General features: G+C 52.2%; 1 protein-coding gene across 2 annotated transcripts; it reads right to left on the bottom strand.

Moving 5' to 3' along the window:
* ST6GALNAC6 (ST6 N-acetylgalactosaminide alpha-2,6-sialyltransferase 6) lies at positions 1-27,661 on the bottom strand. 2 transcript variants are annotated; one of them, XM_075906002.2, is made up of 6 exons: positions 26,669-27,661; positions 26,053-26,227; positions 10,511-10,690; positions 6,996-7,393; positions 6,491-6,598; positions 1-6,389 (listed from the first exon to the last, which is right to left on the bottom strand). In XM_075906002.2, exons 2-6 carry the CDS (start codon positions 26,176-26,178, stop codon positions 6,200-6,202), a joined length of 1,002 nt encoding a protein of 333 aa, XP_075762117.1. In that variant the 5' UTR covers positions 26,179-26,227; positions 26,669-27,661; the 3' UTR covers positions 1-6,199. The 2 variants fall into 2 exon arrangements, with proteins under 2 accessions (XP_075762117.1, XP_006136396.2); XM_006136334.5 differs by lacking the exon at positions 26,669-27,661 and adding an exon at positions 21,806-21,868 and having other exon boundaries at positions 26,053-26,192.

The following is a 27,661-nucleotide window of genomic DNA, read 5'->3' as shown; positions in this document are numbered from 1 at the left end:
TGCCATCAGAGCAATATTTATTCCCTTACAAATCATTACAAAACATTCACTCCTTGCTGGTCTGACAAGATACCAGGGGTCACTAGGAAGCAGTAACACAAGTCAAGGCTGCCAGATTTGATCTGTTGACACTTGAGCAGCTCATGAGGATTTGGGCTTCTGTGCCGTGTGCAGGGACTTGCAGTTAGAGAGGGCCTGCCCCTAAGAGATGAGCCCAGGGTCAGGTCACTCTGTGCCATTCTCCTTTTGTCTGGACCTTCTTGTACTTTGAACCCCTTAAAGGGGCTCTGGCAGGTTGTCTAGGCTCAACAACTATCATTATGTTGGTATAACCCGATGAGGCTATAATAACTCTTTGCACACCATGTGTGTGAGAATCTCACACGGTGAATTACACCTCACAATGCCCCTGTGAGCTCTATTACTATCATGATTCCCATTTGACAGATGGGAAATTGAGGCACAGGGTGGTTGCACTGCAAGTCAACTGCAGCATCAAGAACAGAATTCAGGATCCTGACAGACTGCATTTCAATATAAGCCCACTGGATTCTTAGTACCCTGTGTGTTTGGTTTGTTTGTTTTTTCAAATCCATGACTCCACTGCTGAAAAATTGTTAACAAAAAAAGCCAGTAACCTCTGTCTGTGGAGCCACAAGCAAAACATCATGTTTCTCTGGCTGCCTGCACAGCAGCAAGAGTGAACAAACAGTTTTCTGGATGCTGCCATGATACCTACCATCCATGCAGCTCCTGCACAAACAAAGGATGTTGTAGTCAGATAAGGTGCCACAGAGATTAATGCTGCTGTGCAATCAAGAAGCAGCACAGAGATCCATTCAAAACACTGGAAAATGCCCCTGCTTGCCAACTGGGAAAGGCTGGAACTGGGAGGAGAAGACATTGCATTGCCAAGTCCTTCCACAGCCCAAACAATGGAGAGGGGTGAAAAAAGCAGCCCTCAACATCCTGCTTATCTGTACTGCTAGTTATTTTTTAGCAAACATCTCACAGTAAATGGTACAACCACATGCTGTTATGTTGCCATCCGGATTTTCACATCACACATTCTATTAAGATTCCATTTCCATTTTATAAAGGCTTAATAAATGATAAACAGGTGTGCTCATAAATGTGTAACCTACTGTTACTGGAGACCCTAACGGGTTGCTCTCAGCCAGGGTTCAGAACCATATATATGCCTTCTACTGATGTGCTTCTAATACATGCTATTCATGCATGCAACATCTAACACCTGTTCATTGTTCATAAAGCAACTTTATAATGCAACTTTATATTCAAGAGTGACTGATCTTTATGGGGGTACCCAGATGAGTGACTTACCAGTTCTGTTCAAAGGATCATTCACAGAGTGGTTAAAGGAGATCAGCTGCTTACAGAAGCACAGAAGAGTAGCAGCAGAGAGAAAATCAAACCAAAAAGGGATTAACTTGATATCCTTTACTGCATTCTCCAGAACTCTATGGGCTACGTTTACACTGCAGGCTTCTTACGCAAGAACAACCGTTCTTGCACAAAAACTTGTGGAGCCTCTACCCTGCACGTGTGTTTTTGCGCAAGTAAATTTACAGTAAGGCGTTGGAACAGATGGTTTCTTGCGCAAGAGTTATTCCTCTTCCCACGAGGAATAAGCCCTGTTGTGCAAGAGCTCTTGTGCAAGAAGGCAGTGTGGACAGGCAACAGGGGTTTCTTGGCTAAAATGGCCATCAGAGCTTTCTTTCGCAAGAGAGCGTCCATAGACGCTCTTGCGCAAAAGCACATCTCTTGTGCAAAAGCACATGACAGTGTGGACATGCTCTTGTGCAAGACCTTTTGTGCAAGAACTCTTACACAAAACAGTTCTTGCACAAGAAGCCTGCAGTGTAGACATAGCCATGGGGTTTTCCTGCCCAGTACAAGTCGCACGGCTGGGTTTTCCACCAAAGGGTCCTGAACACATTAGTGGAGCAAGGCATCTAACAGCATTAATGACCTTTAAAGAAGGGCCCCGCATACAGGGATGCTGAGCACCCATGGCTCCCAATGACGTAGATGGGTGGTCAGACTGGCAAGCCAACATCAGTGGAGCTGCAGGTACCAAGCATGCAGTTGGGTTTGCTTCTAAGCCTTCTTCCCTCAATGCTGTTGATCCCTTGGTAATTCGCCTTACTTCTTGTGAAGTGTTTTAAAATATATAAACACAACTATGTTAGGAAACCAATACAGATACAAGGACCAGGAAAACCTGGCTCCCACCAAAGTATCCCACCGGCTATGGTGGGAAAGTAGCAGCTCCATAGCCTTCATGTGGAAGGGTAGCCAGGATTGCTCCACTGGCTGCAGAGTGTTTTCCAAAGCTACATCCTATGGAGTGGCAGTGATGCTTAGAATAGGCACCATTGAGCACAGCAAGATTACAGCTAGTGACACTTGGCTGGGCACAGTTTACTTCCTGTGTCCTGAATAACTCAGGGGTCACATGATGCTCAGTCACACAGGGTAAATCCAGAGTGTTTCCATTGACTGTAGTAACCAAGACAAAGTTTGCTCATGTCAGTGGATATAGTTTTGGCTGATCTTCTGAGGGTAAGGGGGAAGAAATGGCATTTCGGTCACCATGGGACATTCGTAAGTTTCAAAGTCCCCTTCCCATCTCCTTGCTGTCATGCTTGTTTGTGCCACCCCCCAAACGCAGGGACAGAATCACCTCCTGTGGTTTCAGTCACAATCAAGATAACCACACAAGGCTCATTCCCACTTGTGGATGTCAAAGTAAGGGGGAGGATCTACCCCCGGCTCATATGACCAGGATAGAATTCCACTCCATGCAGGCATGGCGCATGTCTCTACTGCAGTGAGGGGTGCACCCATTCAACCCCCAGAGGCACAGAACAGAGCTGATGGGTTTTCCTCCAGCATCTAAGTCACTCGTTTGTTTTCAGACAATACTGCTGTATTTAGCGGACACAGAGCTCAGCCCCGACAACATTTGCTCTGGTTCTACGCTAGTTTGGCCTCAGCAGGCTGGCTGCCAATGGACACAGGTGGACATGGGATAGTCAGGCCCCTGCACTGTAACCAGCTCACAGTCAGAGCCCAATCTTGCAGCCCTGCCCCACACAAAAGTCTCACTGGTTGCAGAGGTGCTTGAGTGAAGATCTGGCCCATCCTGTTTGGGGCTCTTACTATAAAAGGCTGCAGCATTTTTGTAACCTGCAGTATTTCAGCAGCAGTTGCTGAGGCCCAGGGAAAGACAAATCCAACCCGCAGGATGACTAGAAAGTGTCCGATGGCCTCAAGCTGATGTACCCTTTCCAGGCAGGCCCTGAGTTGCTGGGGAAAGAGAGAGGCAGTGACCATGAGACATGGCTGAGGTGGGATGGAGATATGAGAACACGAGAGAGAGAGCGTAAATACAAGTTATAGATCAAAATCCATCGTTCTGCATTGCCTGCACCTTGTGCTCTCATTTCCCCCAGCGGGGTGACACCAAACCAGAGCATAAGCATTTCACAAGCCTGAGGCAACAGGAATCAAGCCTAAGGCTGCATCTGCACTAAGGGCCATGTCTGATCGACACCCACACAGAGCCCCCAAGCCATGCTCAGCAAGCACAGAGCGCCATATAGTCATGGGTGGGGGGTGAAGGCCCAGATGGGGAAGGCAAGCCCCAGCCCTGCCCCTTCTGTCCAAGGCTCGCCCCTGGAGCCAAGCCCCACCCACCCCAAACCCAAACCTTCCTGTCCACCCAGAGGGCTGGGCTGCTGCACCACCAGCCCTCCCCAGTGGCCAGAGGAGCCAGACTGCCTTGCTGCAGCCCCAGGCTTCCTGGCAGTTGGGGTGTGTAGGCAATTTTGGGAAGGCTGCACCTTCCCTTGCCTACGTTCCTGGCCTCCCATTCCAAGTCTCAGTGCCTTGGCTGAAGGAGCTCTGAGTACCCTGGAGCATAACAGACCCAGTGACTGGGATCAGAGGTGGATCACACAGACAGCAGCGTGGTGCATGGCTCCTGGTAAGTCAATTCCCTCCACCCCTGCTTTGAGTTGCGATGGTGTAATTTCCATTTGCAGTGTAGCTCTAGCACATTCTCCCTCTGCAGATGTTTTTTTCGCAAGTGGAGAGACACAAGGGGGGAGGGGGAGCACCAATGGTACCAGAAGCAGTCTCAGGAAAGCACCTTCAAGCGAAATTGCCTTAAATGATATGGAGAAGCCTCCCACATGTGACTAGCAAATGGCCTTGCCACCTGGCCACCGGCAGGGAGCGCCATTGCCACATGCTGAGACAGGCTGGGCTCTGCTGTCAGGGCTCTGCAGGGCAGCCCAAGGGACAAGAAAGCTGCATGTGCAGGTTGAGGTCCCTGCTGTGTGCTGCAGCCCACCCACCCCCATCCCGGTGCTCAGGGGCACTTTGTCCCAGGCCAGCCACAGCTGCTCTCTGATCAATGAGAGGGATTCTCAAAGCACCCCCACCCCAAGAGTCAGCTAACGGCACCTCCCAAGCCCCCTCCTGTTATCCGGCTGTACAGCAGGGAGCAACTGGCCCCACATCATAGAAATCAGGGCTCCTGTCTCCCAGCCCTGTGCTCACACAGGTAGTGCTGAGTGCTGAGCACAGATCTCGGGTTTCAGGCACCAGGGTACTCAGCAATATTCCTCCCTAGCTGCCTGGAGAAATGCCAGAGGTGGGCCCAAAATTCAGGTCCAGACCTCAAAGCTCCCCACCAAAGGCCCAGGCTGTACAGAGGGGCATGAGGGGGCCAGCTCTGCATCACGGCTCCCAGGCTGCGTGGCATCCAAGGGAGCGAGGTCCCTACTGAATCACTGTGGAGCACCTGGAGGAAACTGTGTTTGGGCGCCAAGCTCTGAATCCCTTAGAGACTGGAGGGGGGAAGGAAATGGGAGGAAAGAAAGCAACTATCCCATTGCAGAAGGGGGCTGGGAGGGAGAGGACTGCTGCTGAATGCAGGAGGCTCTGGAGCCCATGTGGACACAGGGAGCCCAGTGGGACGCTTTAATAAACTGCAGCCCCAGCCCGGTGGGGGCAGCCAGCGTGGCCACATGCGATGTCTGGAAATGGGGTTAAAGGAGGCAAGTGACTAACTGCCAGCCTTGCTAGCTACTGGAAGGGAAGCTGGGACAGCAAACACCCGGACATGTGGCTCTCAGACTGGGCTTTGTGCAGGGCAGCTGGTGCTGCCAAAACAAGACTCCAGAGGCAGAGCAGAGGGATTGCTTCATGCCCCGCACAGTGCCCTCTACAGCTGGCAACAAATCCCTGTAGGCATTGGTGCCCTTCTGACAAACATGCCCCCACCAATGCATCCTGCCAACTGAGACACCCCCACATCCCTCAGTGTCTCCCAGTGACTGTGACACACAACCCCAGTGTGACTGACACCTCCCCTCCCCCAGCATCCCTCCCCTAGCTGGCTGTCCAGCATCAGTCAGCAGGACAAAGAGTTTCCAGGGAGAGTGTGCTCTGTCATTGTCACCTACGTGGTCAGTGCTCGGATGGCCATACTCCCTCCCCTGCCTTGTCTCAGGTCCACCTGGGAAGTCTACACTGGTCTCTACCTAGGTCTCACTTCCTGGAAACCTTGGGGATGGAGGCAGCAGTTTTCCACGGGAGAGGCTGCCTGAGGCAGCGTTGCACTGTAGAGCAGATGCAACGTTCCAGACACTCAGTATAGGCTGAGCCTAGCAGAGCCAAGAGGCTCCCAGTTCTCCCACCTTGGAAACACATTCCCCAGCAGCCTAGGGAGGCAAGACCAGAGCTGCCACCCAAAGCACTACGAAGCGTCAGCTGCTCCTTCTGGGCAGCCATGGATGCTTTCCCACTCTCCCTCTGGCCTCAGAGCTGATCGCTGATGGCGGAGCAAGGTGACCTCAAAGCAGGGAACCAGTGGCTGTAAAGTGTGGGGGGCACCATGAGCCCAGCAATGCCCGGTGCACAGCAGCGCTCCCCGGGCCTTAGGGCTGCGCGCCAGGTCAAGGAGCCATCCCAGTCTCTTCCTCCCCTCACAGTCCTTCTGGACTTGGACAGTGAACCTGGGCAGCCTGTGGCCTCCTTCCTCGAGCCCCGGCCGGCTCACAGGGTTAATCTAAGAGATGTTTTCCCTTCGAGGTGGAGTTATCCCACGCTGACACCAGCCACTGGGCTGGGCACTCGAATGGTTCCATGTCTCCTCAGGGAGCCCTTAGGCCCAGGCCGGGTGGGAGAAAGTGATGTTGTAGAGGCTGGCCCAGCTGGCAAAGACCCGCTTCTCTGTGAGGAAGCGGTGGTGGTTCCCCTTGCGGCTGCGCTCATTATAGGTGTAGGTGGTGCATTCGTCCGGGCCCTTGGGCTCATAGTAGTGATAGGCCATCTTGCGGGGCGGAGGTCGTCTGCTGTGGAGGACAGAGTTACAGGGTGAGCCGCTCGGTGCTGCCAGCCAATGGCCGAGGTCCAGGATCCCAGGAGGGGCACCTGGTGGAGGGTGGATTCTTACCTGCAGTAGTTAGGGGGGACCATCCCGTAGACATGCACCCTGTCACACAGCTCCACGGCGATCACCATGGTGAACCAGCCCGTGCTCAGCCATGACCGGGACTTCTCCCTGAGAGACAGGGAATGGCAGGAGGTGGGAAGGAAGAGAAGAGGGTGAGGCCGGGGAAGGGTGATGAAGGAAAGAAGTGGAGGATGGAGAGAAGTGGGGGGAGGACATGGAGTGGCCAGTTAGGGGACGGGGGATGACACAGAATTATATCTATGCTGTGTTCTTGATTCTCCCATTTATTCCCAGCTCCACCCCATTTCTGGTCTCCCAAGTAGCCTGGGACCAGGATGGATTGCCAGGCAGGCACATGGTTCCGGGGGGCAGCATGGCCTCTTTTCATGGGTGTGCAGCCCCGGCCAGTGGCACTGCAGGAGGGGCAAACAATCGGGATGGGCTGGCCAGCAAGGCTGGTGCTCCAGTCCCCAGGCATGAGACCAGGCATGGGGCTCCGAGGTACCTGTCCTTCCCTGTCTCTCCCCTGAACAAGTCGTCAAACTGCTTCATGCGCATGGGGGAGACCACATAGGCCGACATGTTGGGGAAGGAGATGCTGACACGCTGGAGAATCTTGAGCAAGCTCTTCTGCATTTTGCTGGGCGGCCCCCAGAAGATGAGGACGGTCTCTGGCGTCTTATTGACAAACTCCTGTGGCCTCTTCAGCACCCTGTAGACACTGGAGTGAGCCACCACCCGTATGGTGGTCTTGTTGCCCACATCCACCTCGTATCCAGTGGTGGGGGCGTCATTCATGCGGATGATGCACTCTGATTGGTCAATCTCTGAGCCCAGTTTGCTCCCGAGCAGGTGGCTGGAGCTGGTGATGATCACACACTGGTGGCAGTGGGATTCTAGGGTCTGGAGAAGAAACCATCATTAGCAAGGATCCTGTGGTCAACTGAGACCTCCCCATCGCCATGACCCTGTGCACCTTCCCTGTTTTGAACGCCAAGGCCACAGAGAGAGCAGAGACCCTGGCCTCTGCCACTTGAGCTATCAGGGGCTCTTTCTGTGGGGACAGGACCTAGGGTTGTTTTTCAAGTAAGGCTCAGGAGATCTGGGGTCAATTCTCAGCTCCGTCACAGACTCCTTGGGTAACTGGGTGGTCACAAGGTTTCTATGCCTCAATTCCCAGTTTGTGAAATGAAGCCAAGGACACTTTCTCTGTGCATTCAGATTAGAAGCTCTTTGGGGCAGGAAGCGTCTCTACATGGATGCCTAGCACCTACTACAATGGGATCCCGATTGGAGAGTATTACTGCCACTGCCATACTAACAGCAATACCAGACCTGTGGATCACAGCTCTGGCTGCATGCAGGGGAGGGCACAGACACTGCATCTGGGGGTGCTGGGGAGGTGCTGCAGCACCCTTGACTGGAAGTGGTTTCTATTCTATCCAGGTTTGATTCAATGGCTTCCAGCACCCCTGGCAGCAGGCAGTGCTCCACACTCACTGGCTAGCTCACTACCACGCTGCCCTTTAATAAGGACCTTCCGCCCAAGGATCCCAACCTGCTTTACAGGCATTCCGTAACATACCCTCCCTATGACCATGCTTGGGATTTACTGCCCGTTTCATATGTGAACAAACCAGGGCACAGAGGACCAAAGTGACTTGCCAAGGGCCAGCGAGTGAGCCATAAGCAGAGTTGCTACCAGAATGCAGAAGCCCCGATTCCCAGTAACTTGCTCTAAGTAGTGTGTAGCGCTTCCATAATAGAAACACCAAGGCCCATTTTCTAGCTGAGCTCCTGCAATTTGCCACCTCTGCTCCACCACCTCCCACAGGGGTGCTGCACAGGATGCAGCCATACAGACGCCAAAAAAGCAATGGCCTTTCATGCTCCTATTGCACCAGCATGCTATCGTGTGGCTCCTTAAAGTGATTTATAATCCATCCCTTCCTTCCCAATGTAAAACACCTGCTGAGCAAAGGAGCCATTTAGGGAGGGCTAGGGGGAAGTAGCCCTTCCTAAATTTGACCCCTTCCCTGAATTTCATATTTGAGGTCTGCTTAAAGCTGCATGCCTGGCTCCAGAGGCAGTTCTTAACTGCAACAGAGTTTGAGCTGTCTGCAGCTTTGCCTTAGGGACAGGAAGTTTTGTTATAAAAAGAGGGAGACAGGTGATTAACAATAACAAAAGGCTGGACATTCCAGAAACTGAAGGATCGTTAGATCATGAAAACATTGCCAGATACTCCACTTAAAAGATAGGGGGGAAAGAGTAGAAATGAGTGTTGTGCTACAGGGGTTTGCATTTGGATCAGTACCATTAAACTTATAAATGTTCTTGAAAAGGGGGTAAATAGTGAGGTGGTAAAATTTGCAGATCCTACAAAATTACGCAAAACAGTTACATCCAAAGCTGACTGGAAAAAGTTACAAAGGATCGCACAAAACTGGATGATTGGGCAATACGAGGGAGACAGAATTCAATGTTGGTAAATGCAAAGTAATGCACATGGAAAAATATAATCCCAACTCTACATACAAACATGATGGGATTGAAAATAGCTGTTACCACTCAAGAAAGAGCTTGGAATCATTGTGGACAGATGCCTGAAAACATCTGTTCAATGTGCGGTGGCAGTCTAAAAACTAACAAGCTAACAGAATATTGGGAATCGTTAAGAAAGGAATAGCTAATAAGACAGAAAAGATCATATTGCAGCAGTCAAACAGCAGTCACACATTAACTCGAACTAAGTCCTTAGTTCAAGTTAACTATTAGTCTTCGTGGAATGAGGTGTATTAGTAAACTTGAACTAAGGACTTAGTTCGAGTTAATGTTTGACAGCCGCGTGTAGCGTGGGCAGTTAGTTCGGACTAGTGGGATTTAAAAAAGAAGCCCGGATGGGAAGATGCAAATAAAACCCGGGATATTTAAATTCCGGGCTTCGTTTGCAACTTTGAATGCCTCCATTAGCCTCCCTAGTTCGAACTAGGGGGCTAGTGTAGACATAACCTAACACAAGAAGCTGACCCAATTAAATTTATAGGCAGCAGATTTAAAGCAAACAAAATAACTGATTTTTTCACAATGAACTTGTGGAACTCTTGCCAGGAGATGATGGAAAGGCCCAAAACCTAACAGGGTTCCAATAAGAACAAAATAAGTTTGAGGAGGTTAAGTCCATCAATGGCTACTAGCCAGAATGGGCAGGGATGGTGTCCCTAGCTTCTGTTTGCCAGAAGCTGGGAATAGGCAACAGGTCATGGTGATTTCCTCTTCTGTTCATGCCTTCTGAAGCACTTGGCATTGACCACTGTTGGAAGACAGGACACAGGGCTAGAAGGACCTTTGGTCTGACTCAGTATGGCCATTCTGATGTTCTTATATAGAGTCCAAATGTATCTGTCTCCTTCTGTAATCCATTCCACTTCCAGAGCTGAGATTGAGTCCAAGAGTCCTGACAGTGTCTGTCTGTCTCTCTCTGTCTCTTTCCCCGCAAAGTCAGTAACAAAGTAAGAATATATATTAACATTTTAAGGCTAACCAGTGTCCCTTAAGTAACTCGCCACAGGATGTCAAAACATGTTAATGTTAGAGCTGAGTGGATCTAATACTAATTTAAATTTCTTTCTTTTATATAGGAAGTAGATAGAGTGCTCCTGTCAGCTAATTGCTAAGGTATCTGCCCCAAAAGCTAGTTTTCCAGTGCCTTAGTAGCCCTAGGAAGAGGTGATATGTGTGTGGGAGGGGCAAAGGGAGGGTGAATGGGATCAGTTCTCCCCCATTTGCTGCTTGGCTTGTACTGAGCATGCTCAGTACCACTTCTGAAGCTGTTGTCCTGTCCCCTGATGCTCTCACTCTCTTCCTCTCTATCACAGAATGAACAGATTAGCCCCCCCAACTAAAATCTGAAACGGTGGTGCTGCTGCTGGGTTCATCCCAGAGACCTGGGAGCCAGTATGAGACACGACCACCAGAGAGTATGTGCCGCGGGCTCACGTGAGACTGGCTGCACTTTACCTTGTTTCCGTAGATGGGGAGGTATCCACTTTTCAGCCCCCATTTCTTGAGGTTGGGGGGACGGTGGAATTTCACCCGCAGGGCAGTATAATGGAAAGCTTCATTCCCACTGTTTGAGCTGTAGATGATCAGCAGCATGATCAGAGCAAAGAGAACCACAAAGATTGCAGTGCGCTGGCCCTGTGGTTGGGAAAGGAGAGAGAGGGACTGAGACGGTGCCAAGTGTCCGCCTTTCCACAGGAGCGCGGGAAAGAGCAGCCAACGGGACCCACATTTATCTGCAGTGGTCTCAGCTAAAAATGACTGAAAGGCCACTGGCCAACCCTCCTGAGCCTCGTTCTTGCCATGAGCAGCAACTGGGCAGGATTCCACCTCCAGCTCCCATAAGCTTCAGGTTTTAGATGCCCAATTTAAAATACACTGGGCATGATTTTTGGAAGCACTAGACCTCTCTGTCAGGTCACAGGTCACCCATATTGTCTGCCCCCCTCCTCCCTACAACCTGCCTAGAGAACGTAGCTCTCCTGGGGAAACGGGACATCTGCCAACAAGTGTTGCCTCTGTCTCTGACATCAGAGATCGCTGGAGCTGACACCACAGCAAAGGGCTTGGGAAGCACAAATGCCTCCTCTTTCTTTGGCAGGCAGCCAAGGCCAATCCCGCCCTCCGCCCCCAAACTCGGCTGAGACACACAGATGGAGCTGAAGGGAGAATTCAGCAACAGGCAGCTTTTTAAAGGAACATTTACCGGGTTTCAGTGGGACATTCTCCCAAGCCCGGCTGCACCGGAAATCCAGACACTGCTTTAAGCACTGTAACATTATCTAGCATGGATGCAGCAGCCAAAAGCCCAGGATCAAAAGGGTTAACTGTGCAGGGCTGGGGACGCAGGCCTGCAGGAGGCTGGAATTATGGTGAGCTAGTGGTGGTGGATGGAAGCAGGCGCCTAGGAGGTCCCAGCTGTCAAGAGGAGCAATGAGCATGTAGGGTTGCCAGATGGTTTCAACAAAAATACCGGAGACACTTGACATGACATCACAATCTACATTACATCTTATTTAGAAAATACCGGACATTTCTATTTTCTCAATTTGTTTCCCGAACAGAAAGCTCAAATACTGGACTGTCCGGTTCAAAACCAAACACCTGGCAACCCTATGAGCATGTGCAGGCTGGGGGCAGAGGAGAGGCCCTAGCAAAGAGACAGGCCCTGCAGTATCCAGTCTGCCTCTGCAGCCGTGTGCTGGCACCATTACAGCAAGCCCGGCTGCTCCAGAGCTTTCATTACAAACGCCGTGGCAAGGAGCCCAGGATAGCAAAGCTGCTGCTGAGGACTGACTGCCCTGGAGAGCATGGTGAGCAGGAGGGACAGAGCGGGCAGCAGCTGGACCAGCTCCCCACACACACTGCTCTGCCCATGGGCCTCAGTGCAGGCAGGCGTGCCATCTGCAGGCCTGAGGAAGGCCTTGGTCCTTCAGTGGAGAATGCTGAGGGAGGCCAAGCAGCAGGGAGGAATGTGGGGGAGGTGCAAGGGGCCATGTGCCTCCCAAATGCCCTAGGTGGGAGGGGCCAGAGTCTCTGGCCATCCCAAAGGTCTAGCGGGGGCACCAAGGACTGCCCCCCCCACTCACCAGCAGTGATGGGGGAAGCGGAGCGACACAGCCCAAGCTCGCTCTGGGGGGGCGTAGAACCACCCCCACACTCACCCGCCAGAAGCGGAGCAACATGACCAGGGGAGCAGAGCCTGCTAGGGCCATGTCACTGCTTTGCCTGCCACTGCTGGTCCTGACCGCAGGTCACAGTGCTTGGGGGAGGGGACTGAAGAAAGGGGTGGGGAGAGAGCAGAGCCGGAGTGGGAAGAGGAGGGGCAGAGGGTTGTCCCAACCTTTCCTCAGGATACGGGTGGCATGGGGAGGAGGCACCCAGTCACCCCCTCAAATAGTAAAGGCTTTTGGGAGGGTCTCAAGGACCAAGAAGGTCAGGGACCCAACTGTAAAGGTATTTATCAGAGAAAGTGGGTGGGTTCTCCCCTCCCCCCACCTTAAAATGAACCACCTCTCACAGAACCAGACAGAGACAGAGGGAATCTCGGAGACAATTTGTATCGTCAAGTCAGTGGCACAGCCACGGGCACCCATGTGGCTCCACAATATGCCAACGTCTTTATGGCTGTCCTTGAACAACGTTTCCTCCACTCTCGCTCCCAGCACCCTGGTTCTACTTGCGTTATATCGATGACATCATCACCATCTGGACTCACGGGAAAGAGACTCTTGAAGAATTTCACAGGGATTTCAACAACTTCCACCCCATCATCAACCTCAGCCTGGATCAGTCCACATGAGAGAGCCACTTCCTTGACACTACAGTACAACTAAATAATGGACAAATTTCCACCACCCTATACTGGAAACCTACCAACCGCTACACTTACCTTCATGCTTCTAGCTTCCATCCAAGACACGTTTCTCAATCTATTGTATACAGCCAAGCCCTAAGATACAACCGGATTTGCTCCAATCCCACAGACAAAGACAAACACCTACAGGATCTATATAGAGTATTCATAAAACTGAAATAGCCACCCGGAGAAGTGAAAAAACAGGTAGATAGAGCCAAGGAGTACCCAGACATGAACTACTTCAAGACAGACCCAAAAGAGAAAACAACAGGTTTCCACTTGTCATTACCTACAGTTCACAACTTAAACCCCTCCAACGCATTATCAACAATCTACAACCTATCCTGGAAAATGACCCTTCACTCACAAAGGCCTTGGTGGAAAGGCTAATCCTCATTTACAGATAACCCCCTAAACTCAAACAAATTCTTTCCAATAACCACACAACACACCTCCATCATAATCATCCAGGAACCCAGCCCTGCAATCAGCCCCGGTGCCAACTCTGCCCACACATCTACACCAGCAATTTCATCACTGGACCCAACAACATCAGCCACCAAATCAGAGACTCATTTAACTGCACATCCACTAATGTGATCTATGCCATCAAATGCCAACAATGCCCCACTGCTATGTATATTGGCCAAACTGGACAGTCTTTATGGGAAAGAATTAATGGACACAAATCAGATATCCAAAAAGGCAATACACAAAAATCTGCTGAAGAACATTTTCATCTACCTGAACACTCATTAATGGATCTCCAAGTTACCATTTTGTTTCAGGCAAATTCCACATGCCAAATACACAGAGAAGGATCTGAACTTCATTCACAAGTTTAATTCTCATGCAAATGGTATGAACAAAGACATCAGCTGGCTCACACACTACTTTCCACATCCTATGACTTAACCCAGTGTTTCTCAACCAGTGATACGAGTACCTTAGGGGTACTTAGAGTCTGGGGGATACGTGACAACTGAAATTTGGAGAAAACTGCATTTTTGTTTTAAGTTTTACAGCGCTTTATTATTTTTGGACTTTGTACACCCAAACATTTCATTGCCTGCCTGGCTACGATTAAGTTGTTTAAACAAATGTGTTGCAATGGTAGAAGAAAAATTGTGTCTGAAAACTGTAGGTACTGGGGGTACTTACAATTTTTTTTTAAAGGGGCACTTTATAAAAAAAGGTTGAGTAATACTGTAACCTACCAACCAAACAATGGAGGTGCTAATGGTTCTTATCAGCCTCTTGTAACTTAGTCTTTAAGGTGCTACTAGACTATCTGTTGTCTTTTTAAGCTTCAGAGGTATAGCCAAATTAGTCTGTAATAGGACAAACTTAAAAAACAACAAATAGTCTAGTAGCACCTTAAAGACTAACAAAACATGTAGATGGTATCATGAGCTTCCGGGGGCATAACTCACTTCTTCAGATGACCGGAGTGTTGGAAGTCCAGATCCAAGAATAAATAAAGGAGGCGGGGGGCGAGGGGGAATGGAGGGGAGGAAGAAAAAAGAGACAGTGAGTAGATACAGACTAAGGGTATGTCTACACTACAAAGTTAATTCAAACTAACAGATGTTAGTTCGAATTAACTTTGATAGGCGCTACACATGCAAACCGCTAGTTCGAACTTAATTCGAACTAGCGGAGCGCTTAATTCGAACTAGGTAAACCTCATTCCACGAGGACTAACGCCTAGTTCGAATTAACTAGTTCGAATTAAGGGCTGTGTAGCCACTTAATTCGAACTAGTGGGAGGCTAGCCCTCCCCAACTTTCCCTGGTGGCCACTCTGGGCACCACCAGGGAAACTCTTCTGCCCCCCTCCCGGCCCCGGAGCCCTTAAAGGGGCACGGGCTGGCTACGGTGCCCGTGCCAGGTGCAAGCCTGCCAGCACCCAGCCAGCAGACTCTGCACCTGGCACGGCTCGAGCCAGCCTCCCGCTGCCACCCAGCCCTCCGCCTCTTCCCGGGACCAGGTTGGCGGCTCCCAGGAGCCTGCTCAGGTTTGCAAGAGGCGGGCGCCCGCCTGGTCTAGTGCAGACATCATGGACCTCATCCACAACCTCTGCACTGGGCACAGGAAAGTGGCTGTCTAGGACAGGATAGCTACCAGCCTGGCCACTCAGAAGCAGGCTTGCATGAAAATCAAGGTTGTCCACTGAGACCCCCGACCCTGAACCCTGAGCTTAGAATGGCCGTACTGGGTCAGACCAAAGGTCCATCTAGCCCAGTAGCCTGTCTGTCGACAGTGGCCAGCACTAGGTACCCTGGAGGGGATGGACCGAAGACAATGACTAAGCCATTTGTCTCGCGCCATCCATCTCCAGCCTTCCACAAACAGAAGCCAGGGACACCATTTCTACTCTCTGGCTAATAGCACTACATGGACCCAACCTCCATGACTTTATCTCACTTCTCTTTAAACTCTGTTCTAGTTGTAGCCTTCACAGCCTCCTGCAGCAAGGAGTTCCACAGGTTGACTCTTTGCTTTGTGAAGAAGAACTTTCTGCTGTTAGTTTGAAGCCTGCTGTCCATTCATTTCATTTGGTGTCCTCTAGTCCTTCTATTATGGGAACTAATGAAGAACTTTTCTTTATGCACCCTCTCCACACCATTCATGCTTTTATAGACCTCTATCATATCCCCCCTCAGTCTCCTCTTTTCTAAACTGAAAAGTCCCAGTCTCTTTAGCCTCTCTTCATTTGGGATCTGTTCCAAACCCCTGATCATTTTAGTTGCCCTCCCCTCTCCCAGCCTCTCTCTTCCCCTCTCCCACCTCCTTTTCCCAGTCTCCCCAAGTTCTGTTCAATAAAGAGAGTTTCTATTTTTGACCACACGTGTCCTTTATTTTGTACATCAGGAAGGGGTGCTAGGGAGGGGTAAGTGGAAGGAGATGAGGGAGGAATGGGGTATGAGCCCCCGATGGGGAGGACTGGGCTGGCTCTGCGGGCTTCTGGGGGTGGAACCTCTTCTGCAGCCCCCCAATTGCCCCCTCTCCCCAGATGGCAGCCTGCGGCAAGTGCAGCCGGTCTGATGGCCGAGTGCTGTGATGTGCCCAGTGTGGGTACTCCGGGCAATCCAAGCCAGGACTGCTTTTCAAGCGGGGCACCCCTGAGAACTGTCTGTCCAGGGTGGGGGTCGGGTCCCTTTAAGCACAGCCCTCGGCTAGCCTGAGACAGCAGCTCCACGCTCTAAGTCTTCATCTGATGCCCTACCAGCACTGCTTCCGGCCACTCTGTGTGGACATGCTAGTTCGAATTAGCAAAACGCTAATTCGAACTAGTTTTTTAGTCTGGATGCGTTAATTCGAAGTAAGATAATTCGAACTAACTAATTCGAACTAAGTTAGTTTGAATTAGCGCTGTAGTGTAGACATACCCTAATTGGGCTATCCCCCTGAAGCGTAACAGGAAAGACTTAAAAAACAACAAATAGTCTAGTAGCATCTTAAAGACTAAATAGTTACAAGACGCTGATAAGAACCATCAGTTTGCACTTGGAAAGGAAAATGACCAACACCAGATTCTACACAGACATCAAGAACCATTAGCACCTTCATTGTTTGGTCGGTTGATAATGTGTGAGCCATCACCATTTGCATGAGAATTAAACTTGCAAATGAAGTTCCAACCCTTCTCTGTGTATTTGGCTTGTGGAATTGGTCTGAAAGAAAACAGTGACTTAGAGATCCATTAATGAGTGTCCAGGAAGATTAAAGTGTTCTCCAACAGGTGTTTGCCTGTTGCCTTTCCTCTACCAGTGACCAGAAGTGAAACAGAACTGAGGCTGGCTTCACTGTTGCGGTTCTGTGAAGGGATGGCAGGGAGTGAAGCGGCAGTTTAAATGGACAGGAGTGAGTTTTTCCAAGTTCCAGGGCTGTATTATTAGCAACAAAGGAAAGGATGCTAGTTTTCAGAGGCTGCACATGCTCTTACCTCTTCCCCTGGAGCAGCTACGCACTATGCAGGGCTTAAGAGCGGGCAGGGTGTGGCACACTGAAGTGCTCAATATCGGACTAACTCTGCACCCAGGGGTGTTCTTGTCAGCCGTTAGGCCAGTGCTGAACATTTCTGAACGACCCCCCTTATGCTGAGTGTCTCTTTTCCCAGCTGATCTCGCACATATTTCTTCAATACCTGCTGACCACTGGAGCTGGGGCATCCTCCCTCCCAACCTAGGGGTGCGGGTAGCTTTGTCTCAGATACCTGCGTCTCTGTCCTCTGCCACAGACCCTGCCTGAAAATCATACTAAGCTCATTTATTTCACCTGCCTTTTTGTCAGTGTTTCTTGGGCCCTCTCCCCTCAGAGCCTCCTTCCTCGTGTGAACTGAACCCCCAGTGAGTGGGGATGCCTGGTAGTTACTGGTTTCCCCCTTGTGCCAGATTTGTGGGAGCTCTCTGGTGGCTGCACGGATGCTTTGTATGCTAGGTCTCACATTTGGCTGATACTGTACAGTGCTTAGAGGCACCTTGTAAACAGATGACTTTGATAATGCAGAGAAGTCAGAAACCACAGCACAGTGCCCCAAACTCCATGCGCTGGTGACTTCTCTAGTTTGGGTCCCTTGTGTTAACACTAAAGTCTGTTGATTTAACCATAAATCAACCAAGAAAAAAAAAAGAGTGAATTCCTTGAAATGTTAGGAGAGGATGAAGAGAGCTGCTGTGCTGCTAGCTGGCTAGTGATTACTAAAGCTCAGAGCTGAAGATTTCATTGCTTAAAAAAAAAACCTCAGTACAATGATTTGGAACCACCAGGATGTACCAAGTTGTCTAAAAGCTCCCCAAATAACTGCATAACTCTGTTTCCTGTACCCTCATCCTTGCCTCCCCAATTCTGCCTTTCGGTACCAGATCCAAAGCCCACAGAAGTTAATGGAAAGAGTTTTTAGACCAGATCCCTGATTGTCACATTCACTTGCTGTATCGTATCTCAAATAAAACAATAAACTCCACTGGACAGGACCCTACACAGGACCTCTAGCCACTACAGAAAAACAAACAGGCCAGACTCCGCTGAAATTCCCCGTGAAGCAGACAGAGGCATTGCCAGTGCAAGGACTGGATACAGTGATGAGGGCTAGCTGGAAAGATGGAGAGAGATGGAATGAAAACCCTGAGTAGTCCCTTCATAATTTGGTCTGGAATAAGAAGACATTGAGGAAAGCTTAATCTAGTTCGTATCTAGTGTTTCTCTTCATCTCTTAGGCTCCTGAAGAGACGCTATTGTTCATGCTCACAACAGCTTCCCAGGCACTATTCAGCATTCTGCTAGTCAGCACTAGGATCGTGTGTCAGAAGCACCCTTTCACCCTGTCAGACAGAACATCAGTGCTCCACAAGGATGAAAAAGAACAGGGGAAGGGGGAAACCAGACACAACTCACCCTCCAGGCCCTTAGATCCCAGACCTCAACATGGAAGGAAGTCATACAATTCCTCACCGGAAAAGGAGGCCTGAAAAGTCCCATGGCCTATAGGCCCAGGCCCAGAACTGCCTCCTTTGAGGAAACTAACAGCTATGGCACAGCACAGGGAACCAACAGCTAGGGTTGCCAGATGGCTGAAACAAAAACACCAAACACCCCCTGCCAAAAAAAAAAAAAAAAAAAAAACCCACACACCGGGAAAATTTTGTTGAAGGAAAAAAGGGGGGGGGGGGCAAAGTTATTGAGCAAAAAAAAAAAAAAAAAAAAAAAAGACTGCAAGAACCTGGATCACCAGGTTACCAGGTAGTATGGGGCTGGCCAGAGTAGATGGTGGGGCTAACAGGAAGCAGGGCTGGTCGGGGGGGGGGAGGTTGGGTGGAACGGGGCTGGCTGCGGGATATCGGGGGAGGGGCGGAATCGGCCAGGAGGGGGCAGGGCTGGCCGGGAGCAAGGGGAGCAGGAAGCAGAGCTGGCTGGGGATGGGAGAGGTGCAGCGGCGCTGGCCAGGTAAGATCAGGAAGAGGAACTGGGAAGCAGAGCTGGGGGGCTGGCCAGGGAAGATCAGGAGGGGAAGTGGGGGAGAACCGGCTGGCCTGGAAAGGGGGGGCAAATTGGCCGGTGGGGAGCGGGACTGACCTGGGCACTTGCTGCCTGTCCTGCACAGGCCCCTGGCGACGCACGAGCGAGGAGGAGGCTTCCCCTCCTCCTCACACTCAACTGACTGAGGGCTCCCGGAGGCAATCGCGGTCCCGCCTCCCAGCTGGGACTCCCAGCCGCTCCCCCCTGCCCACGCCAGGCTTCCGTCTGATGCACAGCGGGAAAAATCAGAAAATACTGGACATTGCACGTGCCTGGTATTTTCTGATTTTTTTACCAGACAGAGCGCACAAATACCGGACTGTCTGGTACAATACCGGACACCTGGCAACCCTACCAACAGCCAGCACGCTATCAGCAACCTTCCAGCTGCCCTCTGCACCAGGAGTCTCCCATGGATGGGAGCCAAGCCTGCTTTTTCTCCTCCCTCTGAGTTAACTTGTTTTCAGAGAGAATGAACCTTAGGGCAGACTCTCAAGGGTGGGGTTCATTCATTTCCTTGCAGTCTTTCTAGAGAAAGCTCAGCCAGACTGCATGGTGCAACCGAAAACAGGGCAGCCCAGTAACCTGCAGGTGGCAGCTAATGAAATCTAGTTCTCTCAGAAAGTGCAGGTTACCTGGATACTGTTTCACCATGACTTCAGGGCACAAAGATTTGATGTGAGTTCGTTACTTGGTGCACCTCCTCTGACCTGTGGAGAATGCACAGATCTCCTGGGGAGGAAAACCACGAAAGCCTTACCCAGGCAGGAAGTGGTGACAGGAGGGAACAGAGAGGGGGGAAGGTAACAGTGTCTGAAGCAGTCAGAGGGGAGGGGGGCAGGGCAGTAGTGGAGTAAGTGATGAATGCTGGAAAGCGTGGCGAGAAAGATCAGAGCTGTGGAACTTAAAACCAGGCAAGACTGCCGCTTCCCAGTTTAGGCTTGCCTCGTGGCCTCATCTGCACAGCATTTCACAAAATCCTCCTATCAGGCTTGAGGACAGAGCCCATGACATTAGCGCTCTTTTACAAATGGGGAAACTGAGGCACTGAGCTCTTTGGGATAGGCGCTGTGTCTATGTGCAGCACCCAGCACAATGTGAGCGCTGATCCCAACTGGGGCTTCTGAGAGCTCCGGTAAGGTAGCTTTAAAGAACCAAATGAGAAGAGGTTAAGGCCAAACTCTTCAAAGGTGGCCCCTGGGTGGAGGGGAGTGTGGAGCAGCTGGGAGCTGTGGGCACTCATTGGCACTGAGCAACGGATCCTGCAGGTCTCGAATTGGAGCTGGGCACCCACAACCAGAGGTTTTTGCAGATTGGCCTTGAGTTCATGACTGGGTTAAAGTCCCAGGGCCCTATTATCCCATTGCAGTATCCTAGCAAGGTCCCACTGGACTACAGGAAGAGTTTCACTTACCCTATAGCCACAGAACTGCCTGAGAGCCAGAGCAGTTTTCAGATTGCTTCCCCTGCCGGGCAGAATGCAGGAAAACAGAGGCAGATGAATATTTATAGGTCTTAGCTGGTGGCTGGGAGAGGGTCACCCAGCATGTCAGTGGAGTTCCACCAGGGCTGGGGCTGGCTGCCATGCGGGCAAAGGTGACAGTGGTGACGGGAGGGAACGGAGAGGGGGGAGGGTAACAATGCCTGAAGCAGTTAGCGGAGGAGGGCAGGGTAGGGGGGGAATAAGCAATGAATGTTAGAAGGCGAGAAAGGTCGGAGCTTGGGACCTTAAAACCAGGCAAGACTCTGCCACTTCCCAGTTCAGTCACAAATCTAAAGCTCTGGCTAGGCTCCCCATGGCCCAGAGACCTCCTAGTGAGCTCCCACTGTCTCAAGAGTTCTCCCCACGAATCTCTAGCAAGTGATGCAGGATCCCCCCACATCTCACATGAGATCGTCCTACATCTCACGGGAACCTGGGCTGATATACGGACTCCGCTTGAAATCAGGCAAAGTTCCCCAGTTCTGACCTGGCTTGAGATATAACCTGGAAGTTTCCTTCAAGACTGGGTCTGCTAAGATACCCCCTGGGACTTCCTCCTCTGGAGTTTGACCCTTGTGAGATTTCTGCTACCTCATTCTTCCATCAAGGCTGGAACAAAAAACTTGCTTCAGCGCCCTCTTTCAAGAGCCCAGATACTAGGGCTCAGTTATGCTCAGTTTGGGCTGGCTTTTCCCAGTCCCAAGCAACAGGCTTGGCCCAGCAATCTGAGGAACCAGGAAACCTCCCACTGGCTACCTCTGTGACCTGGGGCTAAGTGGCTTTTATTGGGTTGTTTTTAACCACGTACAGCCACCGGATCCAGATGTCATGCTCCGAGGGTTAAGCACAGTGATTCCATACAGAGTTGCCCTGAACCCAGAGTACCAGTTGCATGGAAACGAAACCTAAGCCAGTGGAAAAATTACATTAACCTCCACCGCTGTGCTGAGAAGGTCAGCAAACCAGCTTGGGCAGATGGTGGAGCAGAATGAGCTGCAGAGGAGAGGAGAAAGCCCAGCCAGCACTGCCACGACCCACAGCAAGAGCCTCACAAGCATAGTCCCATACCATAGAGTCCGGCTAAGCCTTGCTCAGTTCTCAGCATTGCCACCAGCTGTCCCAATTATTGTGCCAACTAATGAGTCAGCCCTGCACTAGAATGGGTGGACGGTGCTTTGAGCATATTTAACCTCTGGGCTTCAGCTTCCTCCACCTGTGACACGGGAAGATCATTGTCCAGTTCTCAGGCGGGGTTGCGGACTGACTCATCCGCTTTGAAAACACGAAGAACTTGGACCCAGTAAGTAGGCAGTTCCCTGAGACCCTCCAAGGGCCCAGGAGATGGATGCTTGGGACAAGGACGGCAGGACTGCTTCATGGGGTGGACTTACCGTGTTGTTACTCATGTCTCTGCCAACCTTAGCCTGGAGCCTTCCTCAGCACAACTCGAGCACCTGCACAGAACCACACAAGCATGGTTTTCAAAGGCAGCGTATAAGTCAGTAGAACCCAGGAGTCCTGAGTCCCAAAGCTGGGTGCTAACCACTAGTCAACACTACTCAAGGCAAAGGAGCCAACAGTTAATGTTGTAAAGGAACTTTCCTACCAGAGGAAGAAAAACAAGTGATGGTTTGTGTACTGGTTTAGCCATAGGTAAAATCAGCTTATGTACTGGGTCATTAAAAAGAAGCTTACAGCTTGGGTCCCAGTTATAGCTTGGGTCTGGGAAGTAGGACTCCTGGGTTCTACCCCTCATTTTGACACCTTGGGCAAGTCACTGGATCCCTGGGGATCAGCTGTGTCATTTGTGAACTGGGAATAATAAGATATGCTGCAAGATGGGGGAAGGGTTGAGAAACTTAATTTCATTCATTAATGTTTGTAAAGGCCTTTGTGATCCCCTGGAAGGCCCATGAAAAGGGCCTGATATTCCTCTGATTAGTGATCTGGCATGGCTCTTCAGAACCCCGGGGTTTATGAGTCAGCTGCAAATCTTACTCAGCTTGTGCTGGAGGAGCGAGCCTGAGATCAAAACCAGGGTTTGCATAACATGGTCTTGTGCCAGGGCAGCTTGGCAGCCCCATCAGAATCCCCATTGCAGGCTCACTTCCTGGCAGGGAGACAGAGGGAGGGGTCTCCTAAGACAGACACCAGTATAAGCATGCCCAGGGGTGCTAGAACAATGCTGATGGGGGTGCGCTGTTGAAGGAAATAATGCATTTGATGTTTATTATTATTGTTTCAAGATAGGGGGTGTTGTAGATACCCTAGGTTCAGCACAACCGGGCATGCCCCTCACCCCCTGGCTTCTTAGAGTGAGAACCTGCAGGCTGGTTAAGCTGGCTGAGCTTTAGGAGATTAGTTTCCTGCTCACAAAGCTCAGTGAAATCCGTTCAAACAAGTACCCGGTCAAGAGACATAAACCTGCTGGGGAACGATGTTTGTCCATTATCGCCTCAACCCAACCTCTCTAAGGGGATTGTAGTCTCCAGTGCACAAAATCCCATTAAAACAAATACCTGGGAAAGGAGCAAATGCGGCCCACCCCCTCACCGGGGGCTCAGGCTGGGTTTTGCATGGGTGGAGGGGAAGGTCTGGCTGGCTCAGGGCAGATGGAGCTTTCCACAGCCACCTGCCCATGGCTGATAGTAACTGAAAATTGGTGCCATTCTGTGGCTCTTTGGTGGCCTGTGTGAAATGAAGATGCTACGTTACGACATGGAGCTCTGAGTCCATGTCCCGGCTCTGCCACAGCCTGCCTGCGACACCAGGCAAGTCAGTCAGTCTCCCTCGGTCTTAGTTCCCCCTTCGGCCAGGGGGGTAATAGCGTGGCCCAGTCTCACATGGGTGCTGTGAGGACAAATACATGAACAATTGTAAGGCGTTTGGGCCCTCTGGTAATGGCGGCCATGCATGCACAATGGATAGACAGACTGTCAGCCCAGTCCTTGGTGGCCAGGTGCCTGCATCACTACCTCCATCCCTACAACTCTGTTGTGCCCTTTGTTGGCAGGCTCTGTACAGAGGCAGAGGAGTGAATAGGCCATGAGGACCGATGCCCACTCTCCCCACTAGCAGGGGTCCCCTCCAAGTTCAGGAGAGAGGCACAGTGGTGGGGGAAGGTGGCTCAGTCTGGGAGACGGGTTTTCTCTCTCACCTTGTTACGTCTTGTGCTGGGAACAGTGTCCTCTCCACCACCCTGTGAAGGGGCCAAAGTCCTGCAAAAACCCCAGCAGCAGAGGGCAGCTTAGTCTCTCTGGCCCAATCTGACAGGGACCCATTTGCTGAGGGAGCTATGGATGGGGCTGCCCAGGCATAAGAACTGGGCTGAGAAGGTCCTAACTCATTTCACAGAGGGGCTCAGCTCCCACCAGCACTTCCGTGAAGCACTAAAGAGGATATTATTTTCCCTCCCACGTGAACATTCTCTCTCTCTCTCTCCCCCCCCCCCCCATACCAAGGACAGACCTAACCAATTGTTTTTAAGTCCTCATTAGAGAGTCACGATCGTTTGCCCTCTTCAGTACTTAGAGTGATTGGAAAAATCCTCTTTCCTCACTGCCTTGGGGAGGGTGGGAAACAACACGTGAGTGCGCATACATGCACAAATGGGAGTTCATCTCGCATAGCCTGGGAGCCCCAGCTGCAGAGGTGACCCCAGGGAGCCTGATGCCCAAGGGCAGGATGTAGTTAGACTGACATCACCCCAATGCCCATGGGTTTTCTTTGGAATTCCTTCTCTCGGGCAGTCAGTGCTGAAGAAAGCATTTTCCAAGCTGTCCCTCTGGCTCTGACAGCCTTTGGGCCCAGTTCAAAGGGATCTCCTAGGCCAAAGGCTCTGTACACTTCTGAACCAATCAGTCCCCCTGTGTAGCATGGGTGACAGGGGGATGGGAGGGGCAAAGGACAGCAGAGAGGAACCTGTACAGGTATCAGCCTGTGCTGAACCGGGACTGCTCCTTTTCTGGTCTCCTGGAAATAATGGTGCATGGGGTGGAAAAGGTTAACCTGGGCCCGGAAAATAGTCTCCCAGACGACCTTATATTTTGGCACCCTAGCCATCCCTGTGGCCCCTCCTGCCTCCCTAGTCGTCCCCTCTGTTACCCCGGACCCTGGTGCCTCCCTGGGTTCACCCGCCAGCTCCCTCCCATGGCCCAGCCTGCTCCTTTCCTCTTGACCATATGGAACCCTCAAGGCCAGTCCGGAACCCTGCTTCTGACAGGACTGGTACGAGGCATTTGGGACGCAGCGGGATGTTTCCCCCTGGGGTGTGGCGCAGGGACAGAGTTCACCTGCCTACTGCCAGAAATGAGGAATAATGGCCTGAGCTGGAGACACTTCCGGGAAGGCGGGCACGGGGTGGAAGAGCCCACCAGCTTGCAGTGTGGAGATGGGACTGAACCTGGGCTGGGAAAACACATGGAGGGGTGAGCAGGGGCCCTTCAATTGGGAGTAGGTAGGTGGGTGCGCCTGCCATGCCAGATTGTACCCTGCGGGCAAGCAGGGGGAACCCCATGCCTTGACCATGGCACCACGCGACCACAGTGCCCTGAACAGTCACACACAGCTAAGGCCACTCCTGGCTGGCACCTGCACAGGAGTGAACCACAATGCTGCCACCAGTGCTCCCCTAGTGCTGCCAGCTGGGCTCAGCACCAGCAGAGGGGGCATCTGAGCAGGATGGGGCATGGTGAAACCATGTGCACTGGTAGTGCTTTGCAACTGGCAAAACTCATGTGCCCCAAAGCTTGCTAGACCTCCCAACACAGGCATAATGCCACCTGCACCTGCATCTATCATCTGGATGTCTCCATGGCTTCCTCCTGGCTCTCACATCCATCCTGGGGTCCATAGCACTCCCCTGGGCTGGCGTGGGAGACTGTCAGTTCTCACCAAGCACGATTCAGCCTCTTTAAAGCTCAGCATCCCAACTCCACTGAGTTCATTTGCATCACTCTCCTCCGCAGCCTTGCCTGAAGAGGCTGGGAGCAGGAGATAATGTTTTGTGTGGGAAAGGGGAAACGCAAAGGTGGATAATGGACTGTGGGGGTGGGAGGGAGTGGAGGCAAAGCAGGGGAAGCAGAGAATCATCACTGGGGCTGGAAAGCAGGTCTGGAAGTTTCCCATCACTCATTCCTCCCTCCCCCCCCGTAGTGGCAGAAGCCAAATCCCTCTCCCTGGCTGGCCCCCAACGGGTGGCTCAGTCTAGGCCTTGAATTTCCCCAAAGCAGGGAACTGCACAAGGGGCACTAACATGAGAGGGGGGAGGGGAGAAAAGCAAATGAGCAAGGGAAGGAAGAGGCACAAATGCTCAGGGCTCCCCCGAGGTAAGTGATTCAGCACCCCCCAGACACAGGGTTGCTCATGGGCCAGCAGAGATCTCCCACACAGAGCACTGGGCATCTGAGCCAAAGCCACCAGTCACTGGGCTAACTCCCCAGCCCCTCTGCTTGCCTCAGGGCTGTGCTCTCAGCAGCTGTCTAGTGCGCAATGCCCTATTTACCCAGAAGCTTCAGCTTCCTCCCCACTAGGGATCTCTTGGAAGTCCCTAGGGATCAGGGGCAAGGGGCATCTCCAGGCTCCACCATGGATCCCCAGATCAGAGGGAGGCCTCTGCAAAGTTCCCCCTTTTCCATACCTGGTTGAGACCTTTCACCTGAGGAAAGTGGAGAGCGCGGCTGGAGGGTCTCTCCGCCCGCCGTTCCCCTCCCTTCCCGGGGGCTGTGAGAGGGCCCCAGCTCCCCCCGACTGGCGGCCCTTCCATCCTGAGGCTCACTCTGTCACATCTGATCCGATCCGCCGCCTGCAGCCTCCTAGAGCGAAAAACCCAAACAGCTGCCCCCTTCGGCCTGGGAGCGCCAGAGGGGAAGCAGCCCCGGCCCGCCCCTACTAATCCGCTGGCATCAGAGCCAAGCTCCTCCCCCGCTACCACTGGGGCCCCGCACGATGCGCTGTCCAGCGAGAGCCGGGATAAATCCCACCTCCCCGCTCGGCTCCGCGCCCCCGCCGCGGGCAGAGCCTCCCTCGGGCAGCCCCCGTGCAAGCCCCTCTCCCAGTCCCGAGCATTTCACAGCGCCAGGCTCGGCCCCAGCGGCCGCTCTGCGGGAGCCTCTCCCGAGCGGCTCGCACAGGCGCGGGGTGCGACAGCCCCTCACCGGGGTGCCCCGGCCGGGGAAGTGCCGCTCCCCGGCCCCCACCGAGCCCGGGAACTGCGCGGCCGGGGGGCGGCCAAGCACCCAGCAGGCGCCGCTTACCTCGTTCCCCCACGGCCTCCGGGCACGCAGCCGCCCCCTCTCCAGCACCGGCGCGCTCCCCTCCCTGCCGGCACCAGCCACCCCGCGGCCGAGCCGGGAGCCCGGTGCCTGCAGCCCCCGCGCAGCCACCTGCACAGCGGGCGGCGGGCCGAGCTCCGCGCCCCCGGGTCCTAGCGCGCGACATCTTCCTTCGCCAGCCGCGTCCGTAGGGCGTGGGAAAGGAGAGCGAGGGGGAGGGGCGAGCACGGCGCATCGGCTCCCGGGAGCGCTCTCCGCCGCGGGGACACCGCGGCCAGCCCTGGTCCTGGAAATGCAGCCGGCAGAATACTGCTTGGTACATGGCTACGCATCCTGCCCTCGGGGATCGCAAAGCTGAGCCACACCCTGCTCTGCGTGCTGGGACTCCCCCCTGAAGTCAAGCGGAGTTTTGGCTGAGTAAGGACTGCAGGACTTGCTTCATTAGGAGATGCTTCACAGCGCTGGTTTTGAAGCTGGAGAAACTGAGGCACGGAGAGGTTAAATGGCTTGTCCGGATCCTACAGTCAATCAGTGGCTGAGCTGGGAACAGACCCCAAGAGTCTGGGCACCCCAGAGTCTGGCTGTAACCACTAGACTAGACTGTACTTCTTCCTCATAAACAATAATATGAATATGGCAAAATGGAAGGTGCATTTCCAGGGACAGGGGAGCTATTGCACATGCAGCACCAGGGCATGGAGTCTCCGAATACATTCCCGTCTAGCCAGAGGCAAGACAATGGCTCAAAGGTGGATTTGAAGGCCTCGCTCTTGAGGGGTATTTTAGATTAGGTTTTCAGGAGGTTATTGTATAGGTCCTGTGAGCGGGGCTGTATTATAAAACTAAGGAAACAGATATACGAAGTGGAAAGGTAGGCCCATCTTTGGGATTGGGACCCAGCTTCTGATCCCACTCCCCCATCACATCATGAAGGATGGTTTCAGGATAAAGAACAGACTCGTGACGTTCATCTCA

This window comes from Pelodiscus sinensis, chromosome 23, assembly GCF_052426305.1.
Source record: "Pelodiscus sinensis isolate ZL-2025 chromosome 23, ASM5242630v1, whole genome shotgun sequence".
In the NCBI taxonomy this organism is placed as follows: domain Eukaryota; kingdom Metazoa; phylum Chordata; order Testudines; family Trionychidae; genus Pelodiscus; species Pelodiscus sinensis.
This window is presented reverse-complemented; position numbering and strand designations above follow the sequence as displayed.

Bases quoted from the DNA above. Each gene is read 5' to 3' on its own strand.
- ST6GALNAC6 (XM_075906002.2), bottom strand. From the start codon at position 26,178: ATGGAAGGGCCGCCAGTCGGGGGGAGCTGGGGCCCTCTCACAGCCCCC. The intron at 10,691-26,052 runs GTATGGAAAAGG...TCCCAACCACAG, and splicing joins AGGTGAAAGGTCTCAACCAG to GGCCAGCGCACTGCAATCTT. The intron at 6,390-6,490 runs GTAAGAATCCAC...TGTCCTCCACAG, and splicing joins GTCCCCCCTAACTACTGCAG to CAGACGACCTCCGCCCCGCA.